The sequence below is a fragment of the Zootermopsis nevadensis genome, unplaced genomic scaffold, assembly GCF_977971745.1.
Source record: "Zootermopsis nevadensis isolate Lab colony 2312 unplaced genomic scaffold, Znev_1.0 Znev_ptg000015l, whole genome shotgun sequence".
NCBI classification, from domain to species: domain Eukaryota; kingdom Metazoa; phylum Arthropoda; class Insecta; order Blattodea; family Termopsidae; genus Zootermopsis; species Zootermopsis nevadensis.
The window spans coordinates 8,159,104-8,178,273 of NW_028259147.1; the positions used below are offsets into that span (position 1 = coordinate 8,159,104).

Below are 19,170 nucleotides of genomic sequence, written 5' to 3' on the forward strand. Positions count from 1 at the left end.
GCGAAGGTGATTTGATTACGTATCTGTTCCACTGAAAGCGTTTCAACGAAAAGAAGTAGGTCTAAATGTAAAATAATAAAGTTTTGTACCATAAACCACTTTCAAGGAAAATGTAAAGATCAGTTCGAGCTTTGTATATGGAAACGGTGGGTACGGCCCAAAATTGAATTTGCTGCAACAACAACGCAACTGAAATTCGTTCAGTAATATCAGAAATGAAACATTCTGGCAGATTCGGCCTTCGCCGTGCATTTAGTACAGAGAGCGGATTGCCAGCTCGAAAAGCAACAATTGGTTCTCCTAACATGTGGTCGGTCCAGATGCCGTTTCGGTCCTTGAGATAATGGAACACAGACAAGTTTCACTGTTTCCTCCCCCACAGTGTTTTTAAGAAGGTTTGACCGTGAATCGCTTTATGGTGTGGTTTATAACAGTTTGAAGGCTCAGAACGCTGACAACCCACTATTTAGTCGGTCTTAACGGTTTTGTGCCATTTGAATGTGATTGCTGTTGGTGGTGTGAATATACGTTAAGCAGATTTCTTCCGTAATAGCTGCATTCTCCAGAGCCTGAAATCGTGAGTGCAGTTATATATGTAAATAATTAATGGCTGATTACGCTAAATGATGGTTTATCTAGCGAGCAGAGGTTCAAATATGTTCTTTGAAATTTTACATATCTTGTTGGTCCTAATGTCTAGTATACAGGCCACAGGGCATTCATCCTCCCTCATCGACTCGCCGCCTGGTTATAAATGAGGCGTATTTGAATAAAATTCCTATAAATTTGCTAAACATGCTAACAACTTAATACTACAAACAAGTTTTTAGTCAGTTTTTTTCCTAAACAGATTTTTTGGTTCATTTCTTTATTATTAGTCTAAAATTATGTTTAATTTGAGCGGTAATTATTTTTTATTATATAGAGTTTCACATTATTACAAAAATATAAGCGGTCCACACAAAATACATCGGCTGGATGTGGATTGGGAACCCCTGGAATGAGCTATTGTGGGCTTGGGGTCTATTACTTAAAACTTAATCACACTGTAAGGCAATTGACTGGCACGTACTAAAATTAAATATTCCCCAGAACTTAAATATCCATCTATTACATTGTAGTATCCGGCAGCCCACTGCGAGACGAAGTCACGTAAAGCCGAGCGGAGCTTTATTCTCTTCTGTTCAATTTAGTGTGGTTGGCTGAAAACAATATTCTGTAGAGCAGGTTATACGCCATTTAAGAGTGAACGCTCAAGACTTCTTCAGATATATGATGATTTATTAATAAGATGCAAAATGGTACAAGTTAGTTGTGTGGACTGGACCAGAGCGGCCGCGTTCTAATTTACGCTTCGGTGGACACGGTGACTGCCCACAAAAAATCTACGAAAACATCCCCCTCGCTCTCCGCTACTGAAATTGTCAAAGAGCTTTATCAGTGGTCACAGGTCACACTTGCGTCTTTCCACTCTTGGTCTGACTCGTTATTACATATTCTGCTTTGACATATGTCTAATATGAAATATTAAAAAAATGGGTGGATGGCAATTTCCGGTTCCACGAGATGTCTGGCAGTCCAGACTTTGTAATTTAGACAACAGAAGATCCCAACAATAACGAACGTCTGTTTGCCCCTTTGGCTCTAGTATGTCTGGCTGTGGGTCACACCATGTGGTCCGTGATCCCTCGGATGTCTGGATACTACAACGTGCATGTGCTATAATGTAATATTTATGTGTATTTTGTCTTGTTTTATCTTGTTTTTAATTAGCAGCAAACTTGAATTTGAGCCCTCAGGCACATCAAATATCCCACTACCATCATTCGGACATGATAGTGCTATCATTTAAATTTAGACATTTGGTCAGATATTAAACATGAAAACAATTTGCAAATAGTTCTGGAAAAAACGTTTGTTCGAATATTTAAATCTGTTTTATGTGCCACAGCAGGAAATCGATATCTCGTTACTCGGCTGTTTCGACTGCTGCAGATGTGGCTGGGAGTGAAAACTGACGTGCCCTTTTAAAATCGGTTGTTTGGGCATGGACTACTCTGGCCTGAGCAGTTGGGGTGTGGTCAAATGGTATCAGGCGCTAGTTGAATGGGGCAGAAGTACACAAAAAATGGTGGGTGCAAAGGGGATAGATACAATGGGTGGCTGCCGGAAACATGTCTCGCTGTTATTGAAGAACATAAATTGTACATATTACAGCTCAGGGGTGGTCAGGAAAATATCTTGACCTTGTGAAATGTTCCGAAAGGTTGGTGTTTGCCTAAAAGTCCACACGGTTTTACAACCCAACGCACCAACAGCGACATCAAATTGTGTGAATTTGAGGTTTTCACGGCTGAGAGTCTGAAAATGGTTGTCTGTTGGGTTATTGCGCCTTTAAGTCTGGTAGAAGTTTACCGCCCTGGTGATGGAGGCAGCAAGGACTTCTGAAACGTCGGTAAACTTCTGCCAGACTACACGGCGCAACAACCCAGAAGACAGCCATGTTCATTATTGTGTAAGACCTAGGTAGGCACTTGACTCTGGTCTACCGACAACTAGAGGCTGCCGCTATTGCTGAATATTTTGTGTTAAGCAGAATGATGCTCCTTTATTTAGTTGAAGTGTTAATTCATGGAGAACACTAACATACATTAACCTGCTTTAACCGCAAGAAGTTGAGCCGGGATAGCTCAGTCAGTATAGTGACTAGCTACGGGCTGAACGACCGGGGTTCGATCCCCGACGGGGGCAGAGGATTTTTCCTCTAGCCTCTGCGTCCAGACCGGCTCTGGGGCCCACCCAGCCACCTTTACAATGGGTACCGGGGTCCTTTCCCGGGGTAAAGCCGGCCGGCCCCATCTAGTGCCGAGGTCAAGGAAGAGAGGAGCTATACCTCCAATCATCCCAAAAACGCCTACATAGCGTATAGTGGAACAAACTTTACTTTTACCGCAAGAAGTTGATTGTGGTTGAATTTCAGAATTGTAACGGACTCGAATATTATGCTTGCGACAGTTATTAAAGTTTGTTGCAGAGTGCCTTAACGACGCGCTCCTGGAAGCGTCATGTCCCTGGTTCGAAACATTCAAACCAGTGACGTAACACAGCTATTGCGTCTAATTGGCTCTTTCAAATTGCCTCACTCACACTCCTTAAAATGCAGTAACATTCGTCTACTGAGAGACATTGAACCGTGTTTTCCAAACTGACTTTTGACATTCTGTAGCCATAAATGTCAAAGTGTGACACATGGGGCTACAGTCAATTCACGGCAAGTTATTGCCCATTAGTGTCAAAACGAAGACTTCCAGGCACCGAAGGTCCTCGCACATCTATGTCTTCAACACTTCGGCAAATGCCATGAAATGGAATTATCCATCTCAGTACAACACTCCAAACACTACAGAGAGTTACAATTTTGACAAAGAAACTAAAATAAATTCAGATGAATAAAATAATAAGGAACTGAATCGTATGATTAAATCTACCTCAGCAGAAGATGTAATTTGGACCGTTATAGTGGGAAGATAATATAAAAAATGTTGTAAAGAAATCGATTGCGAAGGTGTGAACTGGATTCAACTAGCTTAGTGTAGGATCGATCCAATGGCAGGCTATTTTTAAAACGGTAATCAATCCTCGAGTTCTGTTAAAGGCGGGTGATATATAAACCAACTGAGCTATCATCCCTCTCTATTTACCTGCCGATGAACTGGCATTTCCTAAAAGTTATTTCCTCTGCTTTGAGCGCATTGTCCGTTACATTTCACCCTAGGGGTCTATAACATTTTTGCAAGTCCTCATAACTGATTCTAGATGTATTTACCGATGCTTGTTCAACTCGATAGTCTATACAGAGTTGAATGATAATCTTTTCTGAATTATAAATTCGAAAATAAGTACAAGGAAGCGGTGGCGGCCTATTTTAAGGCATTATTCCAGTACTTTCAGTCTGGAAGCCAGAATTCCAGGCTAAAATTCGAACCCACAACTCTTCCAATACGATGCAGGAGTACCAACCAATCAACCGACGTTCAGTATCTATTTTGTATCAACCAATTACCACTGTACATATCTATAACTTGCAGTCTAGGACCAGTTGTTCGGTTCCAGGACATGGATCGACCTAGAGAGACACCAAGCATCAACATTTATTAGAATATTTCCCAAGAGCTGATTTTATAAGCCAGTTTTGTGAAAAGGCATAAGTTGAGTACAGAATGTGGACTGCGTTACGCCAAGTGCTTATTCCTTACTTGTCAGTTTTTAACAAAATGCCAAATCCTATTTAATTTAAGGAATGTAATGAGCCGTCTGTGTGCTATATTATCGTCTGCTGAGTACTTTGGAAGGACTACGAAATTTGTTGTTCAGTTTTTTTATGACATGAGTTATTGACCTGGGCCGATCCTTGCCTAGAGGGCTGCGTGGTTCGGGGCTAAGCAGCCTATGAAGTCCCCGTCTTCATATTTATACAAAATAGGTCAAACCTGTTAACCTGTGAGTTTAATATTACTGATGTCAAGATGTATACTTAGTTAACTTCGTAAAAATGTGTTATCTTTTTTGTGGGATTAAATAAAATTTATATGCATGAATATGTAATTATCATCCCCATGTAGAGAAGTGTATCTGCTATTTGTTCATCATTGTTCTTTCTTTAATAATTATTACTCAACGTAATATCTGGTGTCACTCTACACCCAAATCCTGGAACCCGCTACCGCTCGGCGACTCCCCCATTGTTTCTCGTCACGAGGAAACACGTTTTAATATTTAAGCCTGGTTGGGTACTCTCGCCCATTGTCTAGACCAGGGGTGGCCAACCCAAATGATCTTTCGGGCCACTTTGGAAATGCATCATAACTCCGCGGGCCACATATAAAATTATATATCCCCATATTAGATTTAGATACACTATAGACATTTTTTTGGAGTGAAAAATTGAAACATAATGAGTTATTATTATTATTGTGTTTACTATTATTCTTACATGTAAACATAGATAATATAATAATAATGATACTAAGCGTACATTGTAAAGAAATATATAGCACTAAAAATTAAATATCTGTCATATATTCGCAAGAATATTATTTTAAAATCAAAGTTAATTTTTTCTCATAATTTCGACAGATAATTTTTGAATATATGGATGCACAAATAATGTATTTTTTTAATACATTGGTTTTCACTACTTTGGCCATTATAAAATAAATATATTTTGTAAAAGTGTGATGAATCTCGCGGGCCGGAAAAATGTTCAAGGCGGGTCACATGCGGCCCGCGGGTTGGCCACCCCTGGTCTAGACTGACGTTTCTCCCCTAGTTAAGAAAGTTTGGCTTGGGCTGAAGGATAGCTTTTGCTGCGAATCCCCTTTGACCCTTGTCCACGTATATATGTAAAAGTAAAGTAAAGTTTGTCCCACTATACGCCATGTAGGCGTTTGGGGTGAGTGGAGGTATAGCTCCTCTCTTTCTTGACCTCGGCACTAGATGGGGGTGAGTGGTCAGCATCACACCCCGGCCGGCTTTACCCCCCGGGAAAGGACCCCCGTACCCATTGTAGAGGAGGCTGGGTGGGCCCCAGAGCCGGTCTGGACGCAGAGGCTAGAGGAAAAATCCTCTGCCCCGTCGGGGATCGAACTCCGGCCGTCCAGCCCGTAGCGAGTCACTATACTGACTGAGCTATCCCGGCTTCACTTTGACGTATATATGTATGTCGCTTTAAATGAGCAGTTCCTGCTGGTTTCTTTTACGTAAAAGCAGAAGTATCCGAATTTCTGTAGACTGGACTTTCCCTCTTGTAACAGAAAGTATCTGTTTACTTGAACGCATGGAGCTTATAGTCGCTCAGCTGGCCAAGAAATACCATGTTTGAAGAACCTGCCGCTGAAACCTGTTCTGAGCCAGATGAATTCAGTCCGCATCCTCACACTCTTATTTTTTAATACTTAATTTGATATCATCCTACCCATGCGGTCACTTCGAGTTGTAATTCAAATTGTGTATGCGCTTATCAAATTCGTGGTACATGTTTAACCATGTTATCCTTCATTTCTGAGTCCCGGTACCATTTCGCAAGTGTTAGCTTCTACGACAAGGGTCATCACACGCCCATTCCCATAGCTGGAAGGCCATTCCTTGTCGGATGTCCTCGACCCCTATTTCAATAAGGGTGAGTCAGAAGTATGTTTACAAACTTCGTGTGCGTGTTCCAGGATCAAAAATAAGAAAAAATGTTCCTATGAACATTTAGTCGCAAATGTTTCATTTTCGGAATACTAGCCAAAAACAATTTTCAATGTATGCCTTTATTGCCAAGTATTAGGACAGGGACGTTTCTTTATAACAGATGCTCAATTCTCCACACACGCACGAGTACGACGTACACAAGACTGACGAATTCGTTCGTACACACCAGGGTTTCATCGAATCATCTAGCATGCATTCTGCACACGTTCCCATAGGTCGTCTTCGTTCAAGTGACCTCACAGATAAAAGTCCAGTGGGGTCAGGTCCGATGACCTCGGTGGCCATGCTGCTGGGCCACCACGCCCAGTCCATCGTTGAGAGTACTGTTCATTGAGATGATATCTGACGCGACGGGAGAAGTGCGCTGGGGCTCTGTGGTGCATACACGGCATTGGTCTTCTTATATTTAATGGTACATCTTCAAGGAGACGTGGCAAGTGTCTTCTTAAGAATCACTGATATGAAGGTCCTCTTAGACGTGATGGAAGCATGTGTGGACCAATAAGCATGTCGCCAACAATTCCTGACCAAACGTTAATTGAAAATCTTTGCTGGAAGCTGGATTTACTTTGTAATAAAGTCATTTCATTGAAACCTATTTTTGGCTATTATTTCGAAAATGAAACATTTGCGACCCCAAGTTCATAGGAACATTTTTCTTATTTTTGATCCTGGAACACGCACAGGAAGTTTGTAATCATACTTCTGACTCACTCTGTGTATGCAGCTGCCCTAAGTATGTGTTGGCCTTCTGTGTCTGCAGTGTGAGTGCGCAACTTCTCACGGTTGAAAGGGAAGCAGCAGTTTTATGACCGTCACTGCCATTTGAAGTATTAGACCTGGGTCTGTTTTAAACCTAACTCCGCGTGTTTTTTTTTTGTACCGTCGGATCGGAGCCGACCGCTGGTGACATGTACAAGATCCCTCTGATAGGGACCTGTCCATATGTTTCCTAGGCAAATGATCCAGAAGTGGTTTGCCGTTGCCTTCTTCTGTGTGCTTAGTATCTAATGATAATGAACATGGGGTAATTGTTGGGATGCCACGGAGAAACCGGGGAAGCCCCGGAGGAAAGCTCCGTGATACCTGGACTACGGCCTTGCCCAACACAAGTTATAAATCCGGGCACCCGGGAATCGAACCCTGGACCCCAGGATTACAAGCCCAGTGTTCTGACCTCTAGACCACCGTGGCGGTTACTGCGCGTGTATTACGACAGATTTCCCCGGGAGGCTCCATCAAGTTCTCTTCGTTACGCGCAGACAAGCCTATGTTGCTGTATGGCAGATGATCTGAATATGCATCTTTCCTCTATCACATTGTTTCAGTTAACAGCATTTTCTTCACATTAAGACAATGCTTTTAAGTTTACTTCCCTCATTTAAGCTTGAGGTTGCCATCCCAGTTGTCAGAAAATCAGAGGTTTTATTTATTTGTCACAAGCATGAGAGACAGTTTTCCTACCCCTAGCCAGTGGAAGTTAACAATTGTAACTTTGTTCCAAGAAAGTAATCGTCAGTTACAGCAGTCGCCATGTAACATAATATGAAACAAAACATTGTAACAGCTGCACCTTGGTAGGGTGGGTTCGGAAACTTGTGTTCTAAACAGAAGAAACCAAATTTTCGGCATTTATTGCAATGGTAGTACGACGTACGCCGGCCGCAGTGGCCACGCGGTCTGGGGCATGGACCTCGTGCGTCTGGCCGCTGGGACCGTGAGTTCGAGTCCCACTCAAGGCATGGATGTTTGTCCGCGTCATTTCTCTTCCAGTCTGATGGATAAAGACTGGCCACGGAAGCTAAGGCGAAACCACCGTGGTACCTTCGTAAGAAAAGCCGGAAATGGGGTCACCAACTTTCAGCATTGAAAGTAGGGTACTGTACAACCCCAACCGCGCTACAACGCGGGTCGCGGGGGACAGGGGTAAACCCTCGTTATAGAGAAACCGCGTTATTACGGGAGTGCATCGGAAAAATCGGTACAAGTACTGGGCGTACAGTACGGTACGATTGATTTTACGGAGAAAGTAATAAATAATTAATTTGGCTTGCATTTTAATATACCGTACTAAAATATATTATACTTCTGTACCGTATTTTTTTTATTTACAAACACTATGTACACGCCATTTATACACTATTACATAGTTTTTATTTATCAAAATTTAGGTGTAAATTTAGCAATATTTTTGTTATCAGCGTTCTTAAAAAATAATTATGAGAAACTGTATTGTACTTGTAAGACTTGAGGTTCTCACAGCGGTGAGTATGAAGATAACCGTCTTCTGGGTTGTTGCGCTGTGTAGTCTGGTCGATGTTAACCAACGTTTCAGAGGTCATACTGCTTCCGTCATCAGGGCGTAAAATATTTGTCTTGGGTCACTTGCTTTATACTGCACTCTTATACAGTACAATAATACATATCTTGTATGATAGTTATACACTTTGAATACTTTTTACGATACAAAAATTGTACACTAACACTAAACGAAAATACTAAAAACGTTTTGAACAAATCTTACTCATTTTGTTTCTTAAAATAGTCTGATATCGATTTCTGTTTAGAATTTTGAGATTTTTTTATTGCATAAGTTTTGATACTTTGCAAGTACTGTAACCGCTCATCAATCCCCTTAGTGGTGTATGCTAATTCTGTACTTGTAAGAAACCCAACTTTTATGTGCTAGGTCATAAGGTTTGTATTGTCCACTTATTGCCCTGCTTTTCTTTTGTTAGTTTATGAGTCCTTTGTATTTCATTTATATTCTGGAATATTGTAAGCTTGGGATCGGAAATGGATAGCCGATACTAAGTGATGTAGCGGTACTTGAAGTAAGTGGGAACGCAGTAGGTTTTGTCGCTAGTTAGCTTTTTTTGAAAATCGATGTATTCTGTCAGTGGTGAAGTTCAGTACAGTCAACACCGGTCTTAAAGAACTGCCCGTCCTTTCCTACGTTGTTTCAATCCAGTTTACGCATAACGAGAAATCGTATGTGTCCGATTATTTCATCTCCGAAACTGCTTGGCTAATTTCATATTGGAAGATATTTTGTAAAGTTAATCGTGGTTGATATCGTTTCAATACCGGACGATGTTCAAACTCGAACGTGTTTTCATTCTGCATCACCGTACAGAATTTTGTATGTACTTGCCACAAAATACAGATTTATTAAAATATACACATTTTATTTTAAACATTTTAGATGTGTTGAATCATGACGAAGTACCAGGAAAAACGTTTGAGAAAAATGCCTTGCTGACTGACTCCGCTTGTACGTTCACTGATACAAGTGTGAAAATTGGTAAAAGGAAAACCACAGATCAGAAAGCTCATAAGAATATTTGGATCTTGGATGCTCGAATTGTACCTTGATCCAGTGGTTGTATCAATGCTGTGGTATTTTTTGGTATAAACACGACTTTGATTCTTCCATCTGACGATTTTAACAGATCTGCCGCAGGGTGAGCAGCACAATTATCAATTAAAAGAAGAGCTTTTTCGTCCAGATGTTTGGCGCGTAAATGACGTTTTACATCTGGCACAAATTCATCATTAAACCATCTCAGGAAAATTTCACTAGCGCAAACATCGTCCCTTCCTAGGTGAAACCATTCCTGCGCACAAGGCGCATTGCTGGAAATGGTAGACGGTCTTAATATAAAAAACGGAAATTTTGCTATCGCTAACAGGGTTACGTCGTGGCGGGAGCCTCGCCCATTCAAAGTGGGATCTATTGCTGCTGATGGGAGGTTATCCCGTCAGGCAAGTTGTCCAAAAGAATTTGGTTGGTTGGATCTCTGGGGTTTGAACCCAGAGAGGGAGGGGCCGTTTCGGCTGAAGGCCTCCGCGGCATGGGGTTAAGATCACTTCAGCTGATGGCCTCCATGATCGGGGGGGAGGGTGGCGGGCCGTGCCCCTATTAAATTATACCCTGGCATTCGCCTTACAACTGAGGAAAAGCACGGAAAACCTCAGTCAGGGTAGTGTCCCCTCTCAGTCCAGATAGTGGTTTATATAGGATCAAAAATGAATAGTCATATTATGGTAACGGAAATGAGGCAATTCCCAAACAGACCCTGTGACCGTAGACATCTTGACGTCTGTGGGGTCCGGATGTCCTCCTCAAGATAACATCAAATTTATGTATCCTTTGAGTGTAAGATTTATACATCCGTTATTTCCAAAATATGCTAATTTATACTGATATAAGTTATTCGACTATCTAGTCTGTTTATTCCCTGACTTGCATATTGATAATAAAATGTCAAAGGAATAAGTACATAATTATTTAGGAGGAGGGTTCAAGGTACATAGTACATCGGCAAAGATTTCATATTTTCGTGCTTGAAACATCGCGGGCTTCTGTATTTACCGATACATAATGGCATTAATTTGTGATTTCCGCTTTTGTTCTCACAAAACAGAACTGTCACTCTGTCTTTATTGCTTATTCGGAGCACACACCTCTGTCAGAGGAACTGGATTCTCCTCCTATATTTATCTGAGCTACACCACGACGAATTTTCCACCACCCACTTGATGCCGTGAACTCGTATTCATTGTTTAGTTCTTTATGAAATTTCTGTGCCTGAGTTTGCAGAATCGGCCCGGACAACGGAATTCCTTCGCTGCGTTTTTGTAAAGACATTCGTCTACACCGGTTGTATCAGGTAAGCTGATTTTTTTTCCATCTAGCCCGACTCTGTCGTCTCTTTGGTCTATATAAGAATGAAGTTTTTCTTCCTCACGCATCCACCCGCGAATTCTTTTTTTCTGCACTATGGGGGACATGAGGTACCCGCGTTATATCCGGAACCGCGTTATAGAGGGGCTACACTGTATTAAAAGAAAGTACGACGTACTGAAGACTGTAGAACCAGTTTTGGCTTTCAGCAGCACAGATCTTTTTCATATCGAAGATTTCCGTCTTCTGGGTTGTTGCGCTGTGTAGTCTGGTCGATGTTAACCTTTGCCCTGATGATGGAGGCAGTATGACCTCTGAAACGTTGGTTAACATCGACCGGACTACACAGCGTAACAACACAGAAGACCGAAATCTTCATACTCACCGCTGTGAGAACCTCAAGTCTTTTTCATATCTTCCGACACGTTGGTAAATACACAAAATTAAAAACCAAAATACCAGAATCGACATGAAGATAGCCGTCTTCTGGGGTATAGCACCTTGGTGTTGGAGAATGCAAAGACATCTGAAACATTGGTAAACTTCTACCGGACTTACTGTACGGCGCTACAACCCAGAAGAGCCATTTTCATACTCTCCGCCGTGAAAACCTCAAATTACTGTACAAAATCGATACCTTTTACGACTGTGTTGATGGAAAGGGGTGCATAGTATAAAGCATATTATTATTATGATTATACACCTAACTTTTTCTTATGACTAATAGTACTATACTACTAATGATAGTAGTAATAAAATTCTTGACCGATGTCCCACTTTAATTAGCAAAGTAATCGTAACAAAGAATAGGCTAATTTCGTTGCTTTTGAACTTCAACTGCGATTACGCGTTCAAGTGAACTTCTTCAGGAGTTGCTGCAGCTGTCTGTAAAACTTTTATCCTCTGTGCATGTCAGTAATTACGTCTTATTACGTGGTTCGGGAATTTTCGCGAGTTGATCTCGTTGTAGGTCTTCATATTGTATGTTGTGTGACATCCAGATACTAAGGATGTGTGGTTATGTTTACAATTGCGCTATATGAACTGTGGTGTGTTGATTGATTTCCAGATTGAAATTGGAGTACGGATAGATAAATATTTAAAACGAATTTCTTCGTTAATGGTTTCTTGCTGCGTTCTATTCGTTAAAAGGAACGCATAGATATAGAGCCTCGTTTCTGGAGACAGCTGGGTGAAATTAAAATCACGCAATTATTTTATGAATTAATCTACAGTATACGAGTTATTTTCAGCAGTTATTAGTCCTCCAGCCTTTAAGAATATTCCTTGTTCTTTTGGTACGTATTCCTGGAAGTCCTTAGCCGCTACCACAAAATCTTGCCATTAGATTGTCCTGAGCCAAGTCAGTGCAACCAACCTATTTGTAGCTAACCAATTTGTAGCCAAAAAATGATGTAATCAAACAAACATTTACTTACTCGCCATTGTTGTATTCTATTTATAATAGAACACAACAATTTGATTTGTCGTCGTCGCCAACCAATTTGTAGCCGTTTGTTTACTCGGCATTGTTGTGTTGGTATACGCTTCAGACCTATTTAAACGTGCTCAGCGAGATTTTGCGGCCCTGACGCTAAGTTATTTGCAGATACAAATCCATCTTGTCGAACTGTATAACTTTGAAAGCTTCCAGGTAATCGAAAAATGTTTTAAACGAAGTATGGCGTGATGATCTATACATTTTATACCCTGTACCATCTTGTGTTGGCAGTTTCTTCTGAAACTGCGTTTCATGTCAAAGTGGGCGTTGTATTCGACGCGATACAAGCGAAACATAAATTCTCTAGACACATTAGTTATAAAGGATTTCTGTTTTATAGTTTCACTGTATTGGAAACGAAGTTTTATTCTGGTCACTGACACCGTGAAACAGTTTTCGTGAGGCGCTAATAATTGTTGAGGTGCTCAAGAAACTTTTCCGACTTTAACCATGTGCTTTTACAGTAGCTCGCCACTCTCCGTCATGTCTTCACCTGCGCACCGTTTAATATTATCCTTTATTTGTACAGTGTCCTTCCACACAAGTGGCAACGTTGGTGTGTTCGGAATGTTGCGTTGTGCTGTGTACAAAAATAGTACTACGTTTGGTTAGAATGGATAACTTCTTATTGGTTGGACGCTGCTGTACTTGTCCCCTTCCCCACCAGGAGAACAGCTTTCTCAGCACTGGTTTGTCCACAGTGGCGTGGAAGCGGAAACTGATTGTGGGTTTGTTGCTGTACGAGTTACAGCAGTCACATCGGTGCTCTCGGCGGTTGTGGTTCGAACAGGCTATTGTTGGGAGATATGTCCAACTTTGATTTAGGCAACAACCTGCTCATCAAGTGGTTGTTGTGTTGTGACCGAAAAAAGAGAAAGCGTCTAATATCGAAGGTAATTTTTAAGGCTAATGTTTGATTGTTAAATACATTTACCACGTTATAATTGAATTGTGTTATGGTGGTGATGATTAAATAATTGACACCATATATATATATATATATACATATATATATATATATATATATATATATATATATATATATATGAGCATGTTATTATTTTGCTTATTTGTGATGAAATATTGCCAGCATATTTTAACACTTGTTCCGAATGGACGTGAGGACATTGAAACAAATTTGCTGCAGTGTTTTACGGAACAAAGTTGTGATGTGAATTGGGTTGAACTGGTTCTGGGTACACTGGAGTGACTGTTCTTTGTGCGCTGTTGAAGTTTTTGCCAAAGCAATGCTTGCGACAAATTTGCGAACAGGAAATGCAGCAGTTCATATGTATGTGCTTGTGTGTGTATTAAATATGGCACTTTATTGGGCTTATGAACTAGTTCGTGTTGCTCAAGTATACTGGCTGAGCAACATATTGATTATTCGAAAAACGCTTGTGGAAGTATCAGGACTGTGAAATATTTTGGCCTCGTACTCAGGAATTGTTAGGGTGGCCAAACACGCTACGGCTTGCCGGAAGGCATACGTCTGTGAAGGCAAACCGGAGCGTGTGTGTTGAATTTTGCGCGGAAGGTATGCCCAGAAACGGAGCCTCCGATAAATCTGCAGTCGCTTGATTTTTTACCTCGAGGTTTACTGGATGTTTACAAGCCGTAACGTGTGTGGGGAGAGAGGAGGTTAGAGGCAATTCTTGTAGAATTTATTCATCTCAATGTCAACACAACACTGTACAGTCCTGTTTGTTTCGTCAGTTTTTATATTACCATTATTGGAGTGATGAGATCCTGGCCGAATTCAATGAGTTGTACAGGTCTCTGCCTTGTTTGTAGGGCGTGAAAAGCAAGCAGTATTCCAACAAACACCTGAGAAACTCTGCGTATTTGAAGCTTATTGAAAAAATGCAAGAAGTGGTTGGTACTGCAACAAAGGATACCGTAGTAAAGATCAACAATATGCGCAGTTCTTACAGAAAAGAGTTGAAGAAAGTGGCACATTGTACAAGAAGAGGCTTGAGCGGAGAAGTGCAGGATCCATCTCTATGCTATTTACACATGTTGGATTTTCTGTACGACCAGGTAGTTATACCAGTCCGTCGGCTGTAACCGAATTTCATTCAGAAAATTTATGCGAGAATGTTTTGGTCTATCTAACCAACTTCTGACCCACTTAGAATGATTAACTTTCTTTAGTTTTTTGGTCATTAAAGTAACAGCAAGACCGATTTATATAGCATCGTCTTCACTGGACATGTTGCAGCATAAACTCAAGAATGAAAGACTGAGCACAAAACTTCGATAAAGTCTGTACGTGTGTGGACTCTCAGGTGTTTGAGGCTTACCTTTCGACTTCAATCTTGGTAGGCAGGCCTTCCGGTAAGTCGTAGCGTGTGTGGCCACCCTTACATACCGGGTCTACAATTTAAGAGGCTGCGGTCGTGCTTGCATTGCGTGGTCGGCCGGCGCTCTGTTGATGTCGGCGGGAGTCGTGCGTGTTCTTCCGGTGGGTAACCGGCGAATCAGTTTGAGTGCCGCTGGTAACAGGGAGCTGCGAGTGTTTCTCGTCACTGATACATGTTATTGCATTAATTGTTCTTACCTTATATCACAAAAGATGTTCAAAGTGACTTACTTGTGCTTACAGGCGACTTCACATCTCGTTAACATGTTTCGAAATACTCGACAAAGCTCTTCTTGGGAAATTACCGAAATCAGTTGTCGAATATTTTCTTTAAGTTCTTCTGCAGTGTGCGGATTGTTTACATAAACTTTCATAAGATAGTGTAATTGCGTCATATTGTGAATATTGTATCAATTATTTGTTTTAATCCGTCTGATCACAATATAATTTTTATTTAAAATTTTCTTATAATTAAGATAATAAAATATCATTCATATATAGGTCAAACGGGTCGTACATTCACACACAGATATAAAGAACACATTGCAAATATAAAACACAACAAAGATAATTCTGCATAGGCAAAACATATTCTAAATACCGGACACGCATACAATACAATAACAGAAACAATGGACATATTAAAAATAGTACAAAACAAAAGACATAGAGATACAATAGAAAAATATTACATACAACAAACATTTAAACAAAACATTTGTCTAAATGATAATAACATACACCTTAATAACCCCATCTTCAATGCTCTACAGATCATTAACCCCAACCCGGACAGCCACCTTTCACTTACTCCTTCCACAAGCAACCACAGTCAGTATGAACTCACACCTATTCGAAGACACTAGTACTTCTGGACATATCGGGACACTCACTCCTACATCTTTGGTATGTTTTACTTTTATTTTTATTTTATTGATACTTTCTAACTATAATTTATATATTTTGCATTTTATTCTCTAAATTCTTTTATAAATTCTTTCAAATTCTTTAGTGTTTCTTTCAATCATTTACTTACAGACCGATATGTACATCTAATAACATTTAAGAAAAACAACACCTTCGCCCAAAATGGAAAAACAAACGTAATGAAACATCACCAAAAAACTACAGAAATCATAATTGAGTTTTAAGTTCTTAGATATATTTTACACCTGATGATGGTTTTATAAAAACCGAAACATGTTGTGTAAATGTTCCGAAATGTAAATCGATCAATCGATATGGAACATGAATATTTTATTATCTTAATTATAAGAAAATTTTAAATAAAAATTATATTGTGATCAGACGGATTAAAACAAATAATTGGTACATAAACTTTGTTCTTTAGCATGCCCCGCAGGTAAAAGTCGCACGGGTGTAAGTCTGGGGAACGCGGAGGCCATTGATCGATAACTTGTTCACCAAACACTTCTCTTAATGCTGACATCGACCGATTAGCTGTGTGAGCTGTAGCATTGTCTTGCATGAAGAAACCGTAAGTCTTTTTTTCATCGGTCATTTCTTGGAAAAAGGGTCTAACTATTAAATTTACATATCGTTCACAATTTACCCGCACACTGCAGAAGCACTTAAAGAAAATATTCGACAATTGATTCCGGCAATTTCCCAAGAAGAACTTCGTCGAGTATTTCGAAACATGTTAACGAGACGTGAAGTTGCCTGCAAGCACAAGGAAGTCACTTTCAACATCCTTTGTGATTTAATGTAAGATGTAGCATGTATCAGTGACGAGAAATATTCGTAGTTCGCTGTTACTAGTGGCACTGAAACATTCGCCGGTCACCCACCGGAAGAACGGGCACGACTCTCGCCCGCATCAACGGGGAGCCGGCCGACCACGCAATGCAAGCACGACCGCAGCCTCTTAAGTTGTAGACCCGGTAGTTTCAGTAATCACTGAAGCTTGGTTAAGAAGTGAAACTTTAAATGAAATAGCTCTCTTTGGAGAGGTTACTCTGTTTTATTCGAGATATTTTGAGTGAAACACTAACGGAGGCGCGTAGATCCAGGATGCACCGTAGCACGGAGTGTCATCACCACTTGCCTCAAGCCCATATGTGTTGGTGTGCTCAGGCGATTAAGCGTTCTGGTGCTCCTGCTGTTGGATTTGTTCATGCTGCTGAACAGGGACAAAGGAAACAGGCACAGGGCACCTGTTGACAAACCAGGGTTGGTTTAACACGTTAACAGTGTTTTCACTAGAAAGTATTTAAAACAGACATGGCTACGCGCCTAGCAGTTGGCAGCGTTGTCAAAGTGTCCTGGGCAGACCGCAGTAGAAACGAGACAAAGTCTTCCCATTATATGTGTCAGTGTGGCATTTAGTTCATTGGAAGCATCTCTGGCGGAAGTAACCAGCGATTTGCTTGATTGACATAAAAATGTGATGCGTCTCATAATTTTCCATATGTGCGGAGCAGGAGATTTTACACGGGACCGAAACTAGTTTTAAAAATGAATGAAGGAGCAGGAATTGAAGAATCAAAGAACTCATGCAAATGTTGAAGAGTGTGGGTTTGAATGGGGGAATTTTGAAAATGGGAGAAAACGTCCGTTGGAACTGAGTTTAATTTATTTTGATTTGCAAGAGGATTGTTTTTCTGACGAAGCTTGGGTAAGCCACAGTCACACTAAAACAAGAAGCTGGCTGATGAGCCATGGGGCAGAAATGCTCTCGCTGTATTTGTGTCCATGTTGGTTCAGCTGCCACGGGATTCATTGCACAGAGGAAGTTAATTTTTCGCTCAGAATCGTAGACCTCAACGCATTATCGCGGCGAGATTAATTCAAGCTTTTTGAAAACATGGTGTACCAAATACCCTCTACGATAATTTGCTCTGGAGTCTGTTATAATAATCGATGACATCCGTGTTTACTCATTTTCTATGAAGACGTAACCACGTGCAACCACAAGAGAAGCAGACATTATGACATGCCTATCCAGTAAATACATTTTCTCACTGCCTTTCAGGCAAGGTAATTAGTGGAGCCGGGAAAGAAGGACAAGCCTCGTAAATTATTTGAAATGCTCTCTACTGTCATGCAGCTTGGGCACAATGGTGAGAATGCCGCCATTGGCATGGGCGAACTCATGTGCAGCATTTTCAGAATTGCTGATGAGTATTTACTCGGGACTTGATAAGATAAAGGCTTTGGCATGGAGTGATTGTGTGCTGCACGCAGAAAATGTTAGGCGAGGAGGATCTTAGAAGATAAGACTAAGATACGCTGCTGGAAGCCAATCATTGCAAGCCTCAGGGATTCAGATACAGAAGAATTCGAATCCAGCCATGAATGTGGTATTTTTATTGTATTTATACTGAGAATGCAGATTAATAGTGGATATATACCGGGTTTCCATTTTATGAGGCTGCGGTCATGCTTGCATTGCGTGTTCGGCTAGCGATCTGTCGACGTCAGCAGGACTAGAGCGTGTTCTTCCCATGATTCACCGGCGAATCAGTTTCATTGCGTCTCGTTGCGGATTGACGTTGATAATATGGTGTATAGTATTAAGCACTGTGTGTTCTTAGTCGAAACATATGCCAAATATTCATCCTACGGAAGATACCGCCGTAAATATCGCAGACATTTTCCTGGTGTAAGTGTTCCTAGCAGGCCCATGATAGAGAGCTTAGTAAAAAAAATTGTAGTACGGGATTAGTTTTGGATAAAAAGAAGAACAGGAAACGACAATTCATTTCGGCAATATCCCAAGAAGAGCTTCGTCGAGATGTGAAGCTTGCCTGCAAGCACAAGGAAGTCACTTTGAACATCTTTTGTGATTTAAGGTAAGAAAATTAATGCAATAACATATATCAGTGACGATAAATATTCGTAGTTCACTGTTACTAGCGGTCACCCACCGGAAGAACGGGCACGACTCTCGCCCGCATCAACGGGGCGCCGGCCGATCACGCAATGCAAGAACGACCGCAGCCTCATAAAATGGAAACCCGGTATATACAGGTGAGTCAAAAGTATGTTTACAAACTTTGTATGCGTGTTCCTGGATCAAAAATCAGAAAAAATGTTCCTATGAACATGTGGTCGCAAATGCACCTTTTTCAAAATAAATAGCCAAAAATAATTTTCAATGTATGCCATTATTGCCAAGTATAAGGACAGGGATGTTTATTTGTAAAAGACGCTCGAAGCTTGGTCCTCCATTCTCCACACATGACCGAGCACGACTTAAACACTGACGGATTCGTTCGTACACACCAAGGGTTCCTCGAATCATCTGGCATGCGTTCCGCACACGTTCCCATAGGTCGTCTTCGTTGTTTATGGGTGTTGCATAAACGACGGACTTCAAGTGACCCCACAGATAAAAGTCCA

The 19,170-nt window shown here is 40.9% G+C and overlaps 1 protein-coding gene across 15 annotated transcripts in view; it reads left to right on the plus strand.

Annotated features, from left to right (window-relative positions):
* The window catches only part of LOC110833305 (uncharacterized), a 78,800-nt gene that overhangs the window by 29,599 nt on the left and 30,031 nt on the right, over positions 1-19,170 (plus strand). For 2 of the 15 annotated variants that reach the window (XR_002544176.2, XM_087349243.1), the window contains exons 1-2: positions 13,096-13,336; positions 14,238-14,483. The exons of 5 other annotated variants lie outside the window; for them this stretch is intronic. Coding sequence is in view for 3 of the 10 variants with exons in the window: in XM_087349243.1 (XP_087205369.1) it covers positions 13,250-13,336; positions 14,238-14,483 (333 nt within the window). In the remaining 7 variants the exon portion in view is untranslated. Of the gene's footprint in view, positions 1-13,095; positions 13,337-14,237; positions 14,484-16,156; positions 16,304-16,743; positions 18,621-19,170 lie in introns of those variants that run through there. 8 more of the 15 variants (XM_087349249.1, XM_087349253.1, XM_087349246.1 and 5 more) reach the window with 7 other exon arrangements.